Source organism: Homalodisca vitripennis, chromosome 5 (assembly GCF_021130785.1).
Source record: "Homalodisca vitripennis isolate AUS2020 chromosome 5, UT_GWSS_2.1, whole genome shotgun sequence".
Classification (NCBI taxonomy): Eukaryota; Metazoa; Arthropoda; class Insecta; order Hemiptera; family Cicadellidae; genus Homalodisca; species Homalodisca vitripennis.
In genome coordinates this window covers 79,476,394-79,490,524 of record NC_060211.1, presented here as the reverse complement: position 1 = coordinate 79,490,524, position 14,131 = coordinate 79,476,394, and the positions used below count along the sequence as shown (strand labels likewise).

The following is a 14,131-nucleotide window of genomic DNA, read 5'->3' as shown; positions in this document are numbered from 1 at the left end:
AAATGTCTATTATAGTAGTTGAGGTGGAGTTGTAACTTCTAGATGATCTTATTTTGTTGTCAATTTCTTGCTGTTCCAGAGAGGTGAAATTTGAAACACATGTATGCTCTCGGCAGACTACCGGCATTAGAAATTCCTTAGACCAGAAGTAGATTAAGATGGCCGGAAGAAGTTGTTTTTGAATAAAGTAGACTTTTCAGATCAATGTCCACATATTCTTTCTTGATTGGGACAAGAAGTCAAACGCTACTATAATGCTGGAAATACTTTGTACTGGAGGCAGATTATTTTGAATATAAGAATACGCTTTTTGACCAAAGAAGACTTTTCAGACCTCTCTCTCTCTCTCTCTCTCTCTCTCTCTCTCTCTCTCTCTCTCTCTCTCTCTCTCTCTCTCTCTCTCTCTCTCTCTCTCTCTCTCTCTCTCTCTCTCTCTCTCTCTCTCTCTCTCTCTCTCTCTCTCTCTCTCTCTCTCTCTCTCTCTCTCTCTCTCTCTCTCTCTCTCTCTCTCTCTCTCTCTCTCTCTCTCTCTCTCTCTCTCTCTCTCTCTCTCTCTCTCTCTCTCTCTCTCTCTCTCTCTCTCTCTCTCTCTCTCTCTCTCTCTCTCTCTCTCTCTCTCTCTCTCTCTCTCTCTCTCTCTCTCTCTCTCTCTCTCTCTCTCTCTCTCTCTCTCTCTCTCTCTCTCTCTCTCTCTCTCTCTCTCTCTCTCTCTCTCTCTCTCTCTCTCTCTCTCTCTCTCTCTCTCTCTCTCTCTCTCTCTCTCTCTCTCTCTCTCTCTCTCTCTCTCTCTCTCTCTCTCTCTCTCTCTCTCTCTCTCTCTCTCCTCTCTCTCTCTCTCTCTCTCTCTCTCTCTCTCTCTCTCTCTCTCTCTCTCTCTCTCTCTCTCTCTCTCTCTCCTCTCTCTCTCTCTCTCTCTCTCTCTCTCTCTCTCTCTCTCTCTCCTCTCTCTCTCTCTCTCTCTCTCTCTCTCCTCTCTCTCTCTCTCTCTCTCTCTCTCTCTCTCTCCCTCTCCCTCTCTCTCTCTCTCTCTCTCTCTCTCTCTCTCTCTCTCCCTCTCTCTCTCTCTCTCTCTCTCTTTATATATATATATATAGGTTTAAACGTTTAATTTTATATTACTTGCCCATTTATTCACAGAACATTTTCAAACTCTACACAATTCATTAAATAGGTTTTAAAAATATTCTGTGAAAATTTCTGGTCTCTAGCAATTCTTGAAACAAAATGGTGGCATTTTGAAAAACCATACTATAAAAACAGTATTTTTGGTTTTGTAAAATAATTTATTGTCATATTCTAAAGAAATAAGCATTGCAATCAGAAAACTAGAACATAGCTTATTAAAAAATCTACAATTACTAACAGTCCACAATTATTCTAACTATAATCCATCTATAGTGACAAACTGATAACAGCTCTTAACAAATGAATCGTAAGCTCTTACAAAGAAATTCTGCTGTACCCGGAGAAGGTCATCTTCAGTTGATTATTTTTATTCCTCATCATTATTGAAGCTATGATAACTTGATACTATAATAATTACAATTATGCCTATTTACAGCACCATTGCGGTAGAAAGTGTACTCGTCTGAAGAAACAATTTTAGTATGCCAATTAGGATCTAGCTCATGAAACTCAATGATGAGAGAACAAAATTCCACTCTCCTGTCCTGATCATCTTCAAGAAGATTATGGACTAGGTGCATTTTTAAAAATTTAATTTTGTTTTTCTTAATTATTCTCTGCATTGAAGAAGACTTTGGAACACCAGTTTCAAGTTCAACCTTACTTAGTGATTTCGGTTTACGTGGTGGAGAGCGGATGCGCATACTAGTACTTCTCTTTCATCATTTGATCCTCTAGAGTACCTTTTTACGACACTTCCAGTTTCTATCAAAAGATTTTTTCACTTAGTTGTTGTTTGATTGCTAGATGGTGCGACTCCTGGGAAGGCAACCTGAAATTTTCTAATTGCTTCTGTAATATTGCCAAAGCAATAGTCCATGCACAATACTTCACTTTTTGTTCAATATTAAAAGCCATTTCTCGAACTTCAGTATCAATAAAACTGTAATGGAGGGCGTTAGGTTATGTCTTATAGGTCAGCAATACATTACACTTTAAAACAACGTACATCTTGAGCTATGATTACGGTAAACATTTTTACCGTTCTCCTCGTAGACCATCCTCCATTGGATGTGAAGAGTTACTAACTACATTTACTTTGTAAATGTCTCAAATTTTAAACCAGCTTAATTTTAAAGTGAACGCTTTGGGGTCGGATTTGCGGCATTGTATTCTACTAATAAAGATCTTTAATTTGATGTACCACTCGACCTATGCTCTTATTTAAGATTTCCTTCTGACTCTGCGAGCGATCCCCCTGACATGACAAAAATATGATAGTTAGTTCAAAAAGTACATTTATAGGTGCAGTAATGATGTACAAAATTTTATTGCTTTACCTATAATCGTTCGGGAATTATCAAGCCAATGTGGGAATTTTTTACACCCTGTATATATAAAGACAGGGAAATAACAAAATCTTAGACCGGAAGTAAATTTTAATAACAGGAGAAAGACATTTTGATTGAAGCAGACTTCTCAGACCATCGTAATCTTTTGTTTTAGGACAATAAGGCAAACGCTACTACGGAGCCTGAAATGTCTTACATCGGAAATAGACTACAATGGGAGTAGTTGCTTCTTGATCGAAGAAATCTTTTTACACGTGTGTATATATTTTGTTTGTCGAGACAAAAATGCAAACGATACAACGGCAACGAAAACACTTATTACCGGAATTAGACGCTTTTTGACTGAAGTAGACGTCTTAGGGAGGACGTACCTGACCTGACGGGAAGTACCTATATATATATATATATATATATATATATATATATATATATATATATATATATATTTTATCATGGCAAACTTTTCTATGACGAGTGAAAAATAATTTAATCCTACGGGAAATGCTTCTTAACATGCTAAACCTAAAATAAGAGTCAGTGACAATTTTGTTTAGCTCCTGCTCATAACAATGGGTGCTAAAATTATACGTATCATAAACACATCTATCTACGATTCGAAATTATCCATAGAGCTCCATCGTATTACAGTGTTTTCACTCAGATTACTATGAAGGATTTAGTAATCCTCCACTCTGGTCTATAATATTTCAAGTGTTACTGACATGTTTATAGATCTTCATTTAAATATTAAGGAACATCATAGAGAAATTTGTATATTTCATTGGTAACTATACAAAATTAATTTCACTTTCCGGCTTCAGGACTCTAATTTAATATTGGTCTTTAATTTCAAGAATCTGAGAATCCAGAACAGGTTTCGAGGGAAAATATTAAGGAAATCCACTGTTCTAAAGTGGATTAAGATATCTTTCAGCGATCATCATATACTTTCAGGAGAGTTTATTTAGCCATTAAAAAACGTCGATGACGCTGTAATTCAACAGGAAATCGCGTGGAAAGCCGCGTGTAACTTTAACTGTTACAAAAAAAGTTTTATGGAGGAAAATACTAAAACTCTTTATTAAATTAGTTTTAAAATATGTTATACTTGTTTTAATACTAGGATGGTTTATAATACTGCAAACAGTATTATCTACTAGGTTTTTTCATCGTTTTGATTGAATACTTCAATACTGCAATAAACAGTTATAATAAAACTAAATACAATCTGCTACTGTAATTTTCCTCAACGTTGTTTGTGATTCATTTAACCATTTTACAAAGTACTCAGCAATTAATAATTGAAAGAAAAGCAAAATTCGAAGATAAGTAACGTTTGACGACATACTATTATCTGGCCCCCTGACACATGTGCTGTTGTAGAAGGTCAAGTGCGGAGTAGACAGATCGTCTCCACGGCTATGGATGGCTATCGGCCAATACAATGTACATGGTTATTTGTATCCAAGCAGATTATTTCATATTTTTAAAGTGCACTCCACGTCTCCACGTAATAGTTCATGACCTCTATGGACATTAGTAAAATTATGTATTCCACCAGATAAAAGAATAGAGTTACAAATAGGCTATATACGAACATAAATATAACTTTTACCGAAGATATATTACATAATTGATAATAGCACCGGATAATAAGCCAAATACATTAAGTTATTCCATAAAATATGAGAGATGAAAATAATAACACCCCTTATTGGGCAAGTTTGAAGGAATCGGCGGAAAGTATCAGTGTGTTTGAACAGAAAATGTATTCTTTAAATAGATTTCAGGTATTGGTCTAATATATTGATATACAATTCTTAGAACTTAATTTCGCATACTCCATAAGATACATTAGCTCTTTCTACAAATGATTCTGATTGGATTGCAAGCCGCAGTGGTAATGTAGGCAGTGTACGTGCCTAATAGGTAATTAGAGCAGAGAAGGACAAGTTAGTATGCTCGAGTAGAGCCCAATTAAATCCAGAAGCTCAATTATCACGCAAAACATAATACATGAACGGTGACGTGACCTGACACTTTTGATTGGTTCTAATTTGAATACAATAATTATTTTAACTTAAAATTTCAAATTGTTTCCCGTTCTATATTTAAACGGAATGTTAAGTTGGAAGAATTAGAATAAGAAGGGTGAAATGAGTGTGGCACTTGGTATCGTAATATGTTAAAATAGGTACACATCATTTCGAGAACTGATGTATTATATTTCAGTTGTCACATTCTAATACATGAGATTATCCATATAAAAGATACACAGATAAAAAGGTTATAAAAATAAAAGTAAGTTGACAAAAATAAACTAATTAGATAATGTCATTATAAAGTAATTCATTAAAAGTTAATGTAACGTATTGGGTAATTTTGATTGGTTCATGCTGATCGCAAGAAAAACACTGGTTTTCTAGGACTTACTCACACTTGACACACATTCCAGACGTTGAAAACACACCGAATCAATTAAAAAAATTTAATTTTAATCTTGTCCCGACGAACGCGTAACGTTCGTGGTTTTTTATAAATGACGATCGTTTCTCCTTGTGTTGACACAAAAAAGAGAAAGGAGTACTGCAGTTTACTAAAATAGAGCATGATAAGATTACTAGAAATGATAAGACTATTATGTAATCTTTGTAAAATTTGGTCCCCTGTTTCGGTCATAGCTACTGCATCAAAAATATCTCTGATAAGTGATCTTGTCCTTACAGATCTATAGTCATAACATGTACATGGAATATAAAGCTCACTTGTACATATAAAAATCTTTGTAAAACAGTTCTACAACATATAAAAAAATACACTAATTTGATTCAACATTCAAGGTATTAAACAGAAAATTTCAAATATTCGGAGAATCCTTTCATGACAAGTACGACGGCCAGCGAGAGTTAACGTCTAAACTGGTGATTTATCATAAGTCGGCTAATATTTAGTAATATTTTTGAAGGGCTTTATAATAATGTAATATAACAACGAAAACTATTATAATCGGATAAATGAAAATTAAATAATATGCAAAATTACAGGAGCCCTGGCAACTCTGGAATGGTTGAAATTGTATTTAAATTTGGATACAGGACTAAAATTTCGTAAATTCAATTGGGAGCTAAAACCCAATTTTTTACGCTCTTGCAGACTCTCCACCTCCGAAGGACTGCCTACAAGGGTTAATAGATAATTTTAAAAAATAACCATAGGTTGATACGCACATCACTTTAAAGAGCAAAAGAACGAAGAGTGTAGAAAATCACACTTCAATTATTATTCATTTAACAGTGACGGTTATTCAAAGACTTTTTGAAATACTCCTTTAAATTCAGCTGAGAAATCGGTTGTTTGTTACACAGTAATCACGGTAAATGTCGAGCTACAGTGAGGCACTACTCTCAGTACCTTTGAATGTCAACAGAACTAGCAGATTTATTGCAGGAAATGGTAAAACCTTAATGTGTTTTGTTATTGTTTAACTAATGGGCAAAGTCCAACTGATAGAGAAAGTAAACAATCTCTTAGAACCTTCTTTTAAACATGTCAATTTTTAGGTAGGAATTCACAAATTAGAAAGAATGACCAGAATGATGACCATATTGGTCCTTTAATGCAATTCATCCCTTTATGACCAAGGCTAGGTTAATAATTATTTTCTTACGATAATTTAATTGTAAATTCAAAGATAAGAAACCTTTAAAAATGTTGCCTTATTAACATTTTTGAATAAGGAAGTTAGCGGTATTTAAGTTAAGTCATTAACTTCATTTGCGTAACGTATGTTTATTAAAACTGTGGTTGTTTAAATTTTGTAGCTGACTTTTACGACTTATTTTTTTAATATTTGAAAAACCGCAATTGTTAAATGAATAATAGTTTGATGTGCGGTTGCTGCATTTCTTCCTTTTTTACTTGACTAGCCCTTTAAAATTATGTTTATATCAACCTTTGCTTATGTTTAAAACTGCCTACTGACCCTTGTTGGCCGCCCCCATCGGACGTAAAGTCGGTTTAGAATGGTCCACTTGAATTTTCAAAGTTTTAATCCTCTCTTCCAATTAAAAACGTATTAGACTGGGTGGTGTTCAGCACCTCTGTATATAATACTGTACATTAGCAATCGATAATCAAACAATAGAAACAAAATATTCCAAAATTGAAAAACGGAGCATTTGTACAATGTATAATAGTTTTAAAATATATAATAAAATTATTTTATTTAAATCTACTATATTATAAAGTAATTAATAACGAAATGTTCTAAATCTATTATAAACATTTTAATACATATGATTTCATAGGAACCAAACAATCTTTACCATAGTGGAAGAAAAAATTTCTCCAAATTCGACCAAGAATGCACGATTTTGTTTGGATTATTCCATCTTCTGAGAAAACTTCACAGCTGAACAACCTAGAAAAAGGTTGTAGTTATCCTCTTATTACTATATTTCTAAATATAACAGGACTGATTTAATGTGAATATAAATTTTAAGTTTAGCTCCAGTTCACCTTCCTCTTAGTTCATCATCTGAAATCTGTTGTCACTGACTTGACTCCTGGAGTCATTTTCGTCTGAAGAGATACAAAATCGGAGGCGACAGAAGAAGCTCAAAACGAACGCTTTACACAGTTTTGGCATCAGCTACGTTATGGTAGAAAACTCGGTTACTCCACCGTATTTAGAGATCGTCTACAACTTTATTTCGATACGACAGTCAGACATGGTATGATTATATCGTCTGAATGTGCCTAAAGGAATATTTAAATTTAAGCTTCATTATTATTTTGGAGTTTCTGTTATTAAAGGTTGATATAATATAAACAAAATTGGAATTTGTCCGTCTCATATTATATGTTGATATGTATACCACCTCTTTTCCTTTTCACGTCAGTGACAATGAAATGTTGTAATTTCTTACTATTTTCTTATATAAACATATTAATTAACTATGTAACTTTTGATAATAATTACACAAACATATGGTCATCAATTAACTATAGATTCTTTAAAAACAATGTTCCTACATTCGTCACAGCAAACGAGTTTTTTTTCTTATCTCTTTAAAGCCTCAGCTCTCGGCTATGGTGGCTTGTTTAATTCACTGTGGCTGCTATTCCTGTATGATAGGACCTCCCCAGGATTTGAATCCGTGATCTCACAGTTAGAGAGCCGTGACTATATCCACTAGTCTACGGAGGAGAACCAAACGAGGGGTGAAACGTTAAAATTTACATCAGCTTTTTACTCAAGGTTATTAAGTTGCAAAGAAACTAACATCTGGTGAATAGTTGATAGTAGGCAACACGAACAAGTCTCCCTTATTTCACCCCTCCCCCTCAAACAAGTGGTATAAAATTTAATCATAAAAAAATTAAACCACACTCCCTTTCCTAGAAATAATGAATGTGGCCTTCTAAAGTGGTGTTTCCAGTTAACATTGAACAAAAACATGAACCAATAAATCTACCATTATTATCTTTTTTATTTCCTCCACAACATTCATAGTACAGAAGAATGTAACAGGTGTGGTTCAGAAATGAGTTTTTGTTTTTAATACAAATACCTGCCTTTGGGCCCCTTCCATCTTGAATTAAAAACACTTGTATTTCGTTACAGTAAACTAAGTTTTTGTTTCATATCCGTCCACTAAATGGATTATAACAAGCATTGGCAGTAAAAATGGACCTAGTTAGACAACATATAAGATAAATGGTGAAGAAAACCCCGCATAATTTATTAATTAATCGCATATATTTATCAAATCAAATCGTTTAATTGCAGTTAACAATATACATTGTATAGCAAACGTCAATTTTCATATCTATGTTTTTAATTCGTCCCACATCAACGCCACATTCAAACTTACAACACTCAAACATACACATCCCATTTATTCCATGCCAACTCCGCCCACTTCCGGCGCTGGACTCAGTTTCCTCATCGCGTGGTCTCTCAGTTGAATTCCAGAAACTCAACACTAAAAAGTGTTTGACGCCAGGCATAGGTTGATTCGAGCTTTTAACACCTTGGGCGTTTGGGCCTTTTTTAATAGAGTTTGGCAATCTGTCTATAAAATGAACACCTGCTTGTGAAGGTAAATTGTTCATAAACCACTTTTCTGTGAATTCCCGAAGGGTAGTTATCTTTGCCTCTTGTCTCATATTCATGTATTTTTAGTCCTCTGGTTAAGGTACATTTAGACAAACAATATAGGTTGTTTCTAACATGTAGAGACATGGCAAAGTCAACAGTTGCACATTTTTAAACGCTGTCCTGCACGACTCTCTGAAGTTCAAATTAGCGATAATACGAATTGCTTTTTTTGTAATTTGCAAACTCTCATAAAATGGTTCTTTGCACAGGCTCCCAAAATGTGATTCTATATGAAAGGTGGGGATAAATTAAGCTGTATAGTACGCCGTAATCAGTACCTGACTTGGGCAATATTTTGCCAAAGATCTTAAAACATAAACTCCTGAGAATAATTTGGCACAAACATTATAATTGTGATTTTTCCATATCTACCCTGATAAAGGTGTATTCCAAGGATACTTTTAGTTTTACATACTTATTTATGCGTCAAATACCTAAATTCGTCATCTAACGAATACAGAGACTGAAACTTAGTATTTTCAGCCAATTAGTCGTCTTATAAGCAGTATAGCACCTGTGCCTGACCATGACAATTTCACAAAATCAGTTTTTAGATTATTATAGTTCTGTAATGTTATTATACTACTGCTAAATGAATTTCCTTTTATAACACCATTGATTAGATGCCACAGTAGTTTTTAATTATTACTGTATTCTTAGAACTTATTTTTGTAATATCTGTGTTTAGCTTGACTCATCCATGTTGATAGCTTGTGTCGAAATTCATCAAAGTTTTCCTTATTCTTTGAACAGGAATATTTTTTAAATCATTCAAATAACCTATCTCTAATAGTAAAAGCTTTAGATAATGCAACGCTTGTCCATGCCGTGACAACATCACAGTAACATTGCAGTAATAAGTATGACTTGAATATTATTTTTGATTATACGAATCATACGTAATACTTTGATTATACGCATATTCTTGCTGGTTAAGAACCACTTTAACCTCTTTTCGTGGTGTGTCAAATCTATTTTTCAGAGTAGTCGGGCAATGTCAGAAAATTCAGGTATGACAAAACTATGTGGTGCGAAACTTCATATCTCCGTTGAAAGTGCTGTAACCTGGATGAAAATATATGAACTAGCAACCACATAGTTGAATTTGTAATTGCTACAACATATTATTAATAACAGTGCAAATGTATTTACTGTTTTAATAATTATATTGTCAACGTTCTTAATACCCTTGTTGACTGATATAGCTACGGTGATATTAAGTAGGCCTACCTTTGTTCAACATATATTACTGACAGAAATAAAAACATAAAATAAGTCTCTCGTTGAATAAAAGTACTGGTGGTGGATTGTTGTCATCAAGGGTAATATTTTAAATCTTAGAAGAATTGTCTCCTATAATTCTTAATCTATCACATTAATCCTAATAAAAACATTAATTCTAGATGCTTTCCGGATGTGCTTAAATTGCCACAGTAATATCTAAAAGAGGAGGCTGGTTTTCAGTACAACTTTCTCGTCCAATTTATTTGCTGTCTGCTTTGTCACATTTATTAGACAAATTTGTTAAGTTAGACTTATAGTTAAGTTTTTAGAATTAAATATACAATGGTGTGAATAATATTCCTTCTAACTTGGTTTACGTAACTGGTTTATTTTTGGAAGTAAAGCTTTTGATATAATTAACATGGTTTACTGCTGAATAGATTGGAATCTGCTGGTATGCGAGGTGTTCCTTTGGATTGGTTTAAGGCATACCTAACTGGTCGGGAGCATTTTGTCACATTAAAACAGTGACAACAGCTGTTTAGATAGACTACATTTTAGAGTGCCACAAGGATCAGTTCTTGGGCCAATTTTGTTTTTAATCTTTGTTAATGACTTTTGCTCAGGAAGTTTCAATAGTAAGGCGACTACATTTGGTGATGATATGGTATTTCCCTATAGTGCATCAACAGTTGATGAATTATGGTAATTAAATTACTGCCAAATGCAATAGAAATATTTAAGGGCATATGTGTACGAATTTATAGGCCAAGAAAAAGTTTTACCGTAAGCCTACTGACATCTTAAATAATGAGGAACCTACGTGATGTAAAATGGCTCATCATATTTCTCTTTGTCAAAACTAAAAGTGTAATCAGATTTAATTATACCATTTTATTGATTTGATAACATTTATTTGGTTCAAATTACATATGATGTATTGTAATTTTTAATCTTTCGTGGGGTGGAAATTAAATATTTAGAGTAAAATATTCCTCAAGCTTTGAGGAAGATTCGTCTTTCATATAACATCCCACTGAAGTATATGTTTTTCAACATATGGAAATTGTTTGGCCTTTTGGAAAAGTAAACCATTCATAAGTTATAAAACTGTTAATACAATTTAGACTCCACAGACATTATACTAAAATATTGTATGAAATCAAAGATAAAAGGAATGTGGTTTTTTAATTACAAGTTTCTGTTATAACTAAACCTAAGTTATTCTAAAACTATAATTGTATAAATAGTTAATCGCTATTATATCACTGTTACATTATAATCTAACATTTTACTTCTGTTTTTATCCTTTTATCCTTATGCTAAGTGTTATATAATCAGATGAAATATATATTATCTTTAGATTATTTAAAAAGATGAGTGCCAAATTTCGATCAAAAAATACATTTCACAAGCCTTCTGATCGTGGTTTTTGGAGATGTGAAAAGATGTAAAGGAACATGCAGTAAGAAAAGCAAATAAATACTTTCATCCTTTCAAAACTTTTTTGGCAGTGAAGAGCTCTGGGGTCAATATAAAACTATGATTTCATGGATGCTTCAACCCAATCCATCACACTAAAGTTGCCGTTTTTAAACGGAGTCGATGAAACACACAAAATCTCTGTGGTTGTTCTGCTCCTAGGATTTGATATTCAACTCATATTTATATGAATTTAGTGTAGTAATATAATCGAATACAAGGTTGTTTTGGTCAGCAGTGTCATGTTTATAAATTTTATTTTAAAATCACTTACATCTTGATAAGTTCATAAATCGGCTCTATATTATACAAAATCTTCTTATGAACGATTGCAGAGTTGAAATAAATCTTTTCACAGTTCTTTTAACAAACTTATCTGTTTCCACTCTTTTTACTGTTCATTTTAGCAAGTTTAACCTCAAAACATACTTAGCAGCGGTATGTAATAAACCAAATAAAATAACAACCAAATAGAAATTGAATTCGTATATTGAGCTGAATGAGTAGCTCAGCCAAATACTGTAAGCGAGTCACGAGACGATCTCTGGGTTCCTAGCATCGTGAAAATAGAAGGCGCTATCCGATTCTGTACATACTCTTACTAAACTAAAAGTTACGTTAAAATACTAATTTTTGTTGGGTAAAAGCAATTAGTCATAAACAGAAAAGCCATACAATAACAATTTTGTACAAGTTAGAGCAATGTTTTATGTATGTAAAAATCCGTTATCGTACCTAAAATAACCCTCCATTCAGTCATCTACAACTGCGTTGCTATTATCAGATTACTTCATATTTTTCCAGAGCTACGAATTTTTTGTGTTCTTTAGTTCTTTCCGAATCCTTTCCAGCCTGTGCAGTTGCTTTTGACAAAGTACAAAACAACTGTTTATCACAACACCCAGTTACTCTTCTAATCACTTCTCTCTGACTATTACATATCATATCACCAGTGTTTCGTACAGTAACCATTACTGAGGAAACAACTACTGGATGAGCATGAGAAAATCAACTATGTTATCATAACAACGGCACATCTTCTGAGGGTTGCTAATGAACACTCCATCATAAACTAAAGTACCTCTTATATCATATTAATTTTAATGCTTTATTATATAATATGTATATTTATTATACTTTGTTACATGTTTAATGATCCAGCATTTGGAGTATATAATGACATACCGATTCAATGTTGTTCTCTAGTGTTATAATAGATTAAACAAAATAATATGTGCGTGTTACTAATATCAGTGCCTGCACAATCGGGTGATACCGCTACAATGCACAGCTGTGCTAGAGCCATCTCATGACTCGCATACAGTAGTTCAGATTGAACATAACGTAAGAGGCTTAGAACGTTCTGTAATACAACGATGTTTGGTTTAGTTTGTAGTATGCTTGATTAATTTAGGTCATTTCGGAATAAATATTGTTCATGATTGAGTGTAATAATCCTGCTTAACTGCAAAATTAGTCATACGAATTTGCTGAAATGACATAGGCTAAAATTTTAGAGTCAATTATTAAAATGTCCTCAAATAATTTAGCAGAATTCTAACATTTTCAGTGGAAATGCATTCTCTGAACTGTTTGCGAGTATATCAATAATATCCAAGGTTGAATAATATGTCGTATTAACATGTATTTCATCGGATGGTAGGAATACTAAACAACAATGCTAAATTAGACGAGAAGGAGGTCGTTGAGTTCATAACCTATCGACTAAGCGAGTTAGTTGTTAAATAAATAATTAATTTTACGAAAATAATGTTTAAAAGTACACGACACTTTTATAATAGATTAACATCATTACCAGTATACAGCGTCTTCAATATTGCTTAGGAGTTAAAAGAAGGGGAAAATATTAAAATTCTAAAAGCATACTTTATCTTTAGTTTCACGTTTTATCAGCAATAATCATGGGGTCTGGGAGAAGAGACCATCATCATTGTCTATTCTCCTCTTCTTATTTTGATATTTTCCCCTTCCTTTAACTCCTAAGGAGAATGAAAACAAAAGCCAAATAATTACTTTGTCCAATAAACACGACGTAAAACTTTGTTGTAATTACTAATAAAGTTGAATGAAGGAATTGTTTATTGGAATTTCCATTTCCATTACTTTATTTCCATCCTAATGAGTTCAGAATATACCAGAGAAAAAAGAATTCTAGCGCAGCAAGAGATATCAGCAGTGCTGACAGTGCTGGACTCAGCATAGATATCAGTAGCATATATAAGCAAGGAGTACAGAGCACTAGCAGACCAGTTGCAGCAAAGGAGATTTGCCGACATGTGGACTCCATTGCTTCTCTGTCTCTTGGGTAAGTTTTAATAAATATATTGTTAATATTTGTAGGTAGGTCAATTACCGGGTTGAATTTATAAATAGCAGATTAGTAAGTTTTTTAAACTATATTAGTAATTATTTTTACATAAAAACTCATTTCCGAGTAATGTTTTGTCACCTTCATTCATATTTATGTTGTAAAATCCTCAATGCCCTCAATTTGTCCTCAAATTAATGTTTCTTTTGCTTTTTGTAGCCAAATATTACAAAAACTCGACATTGTGTGTCTCATACTTTTTCCTGGACTTAATTAAACACTTTATTTAATTAATTTAAATCGGGCTTTAGTAGTTATAGTTGACAACCGTAAAAAAACATATAGAATTATTCTATTCTCCCTATAGTAATAAGGTGGGTTCGTTATAGAAATGGGATATCGCATTTGGAATCTTTTCAGGTACTGGTGTGTTGTCAAATTAAAATTAGTATATAT

General features: G+C 33.1%; 1 protein-coding gene across 1 annotated transcript in view; it reads left to right on the top strand.

Annotated features, from left to right (window-relative positions):
* Positions 1-13,587: 13,587 nt before the first annotated feature.
* The window catches only part of LOC124363525, a 54,361-nt gene continuing 53,817 nt past the window's right edge, over positions 13,588-14,131 (top strand). Inside the window, exon 1 of the mRNA XM_046818774.1 lies at positions 13,588-13,672. Within this exon, the coding sequence (XP_046674730.1) occupies positions 13,642-13,672 (31 nt within the window). The 5' untranslated portion in view covers positions 13,588-13,641. The remainder of the gene's footprint in view (positions 13,673-14,131) is intronic.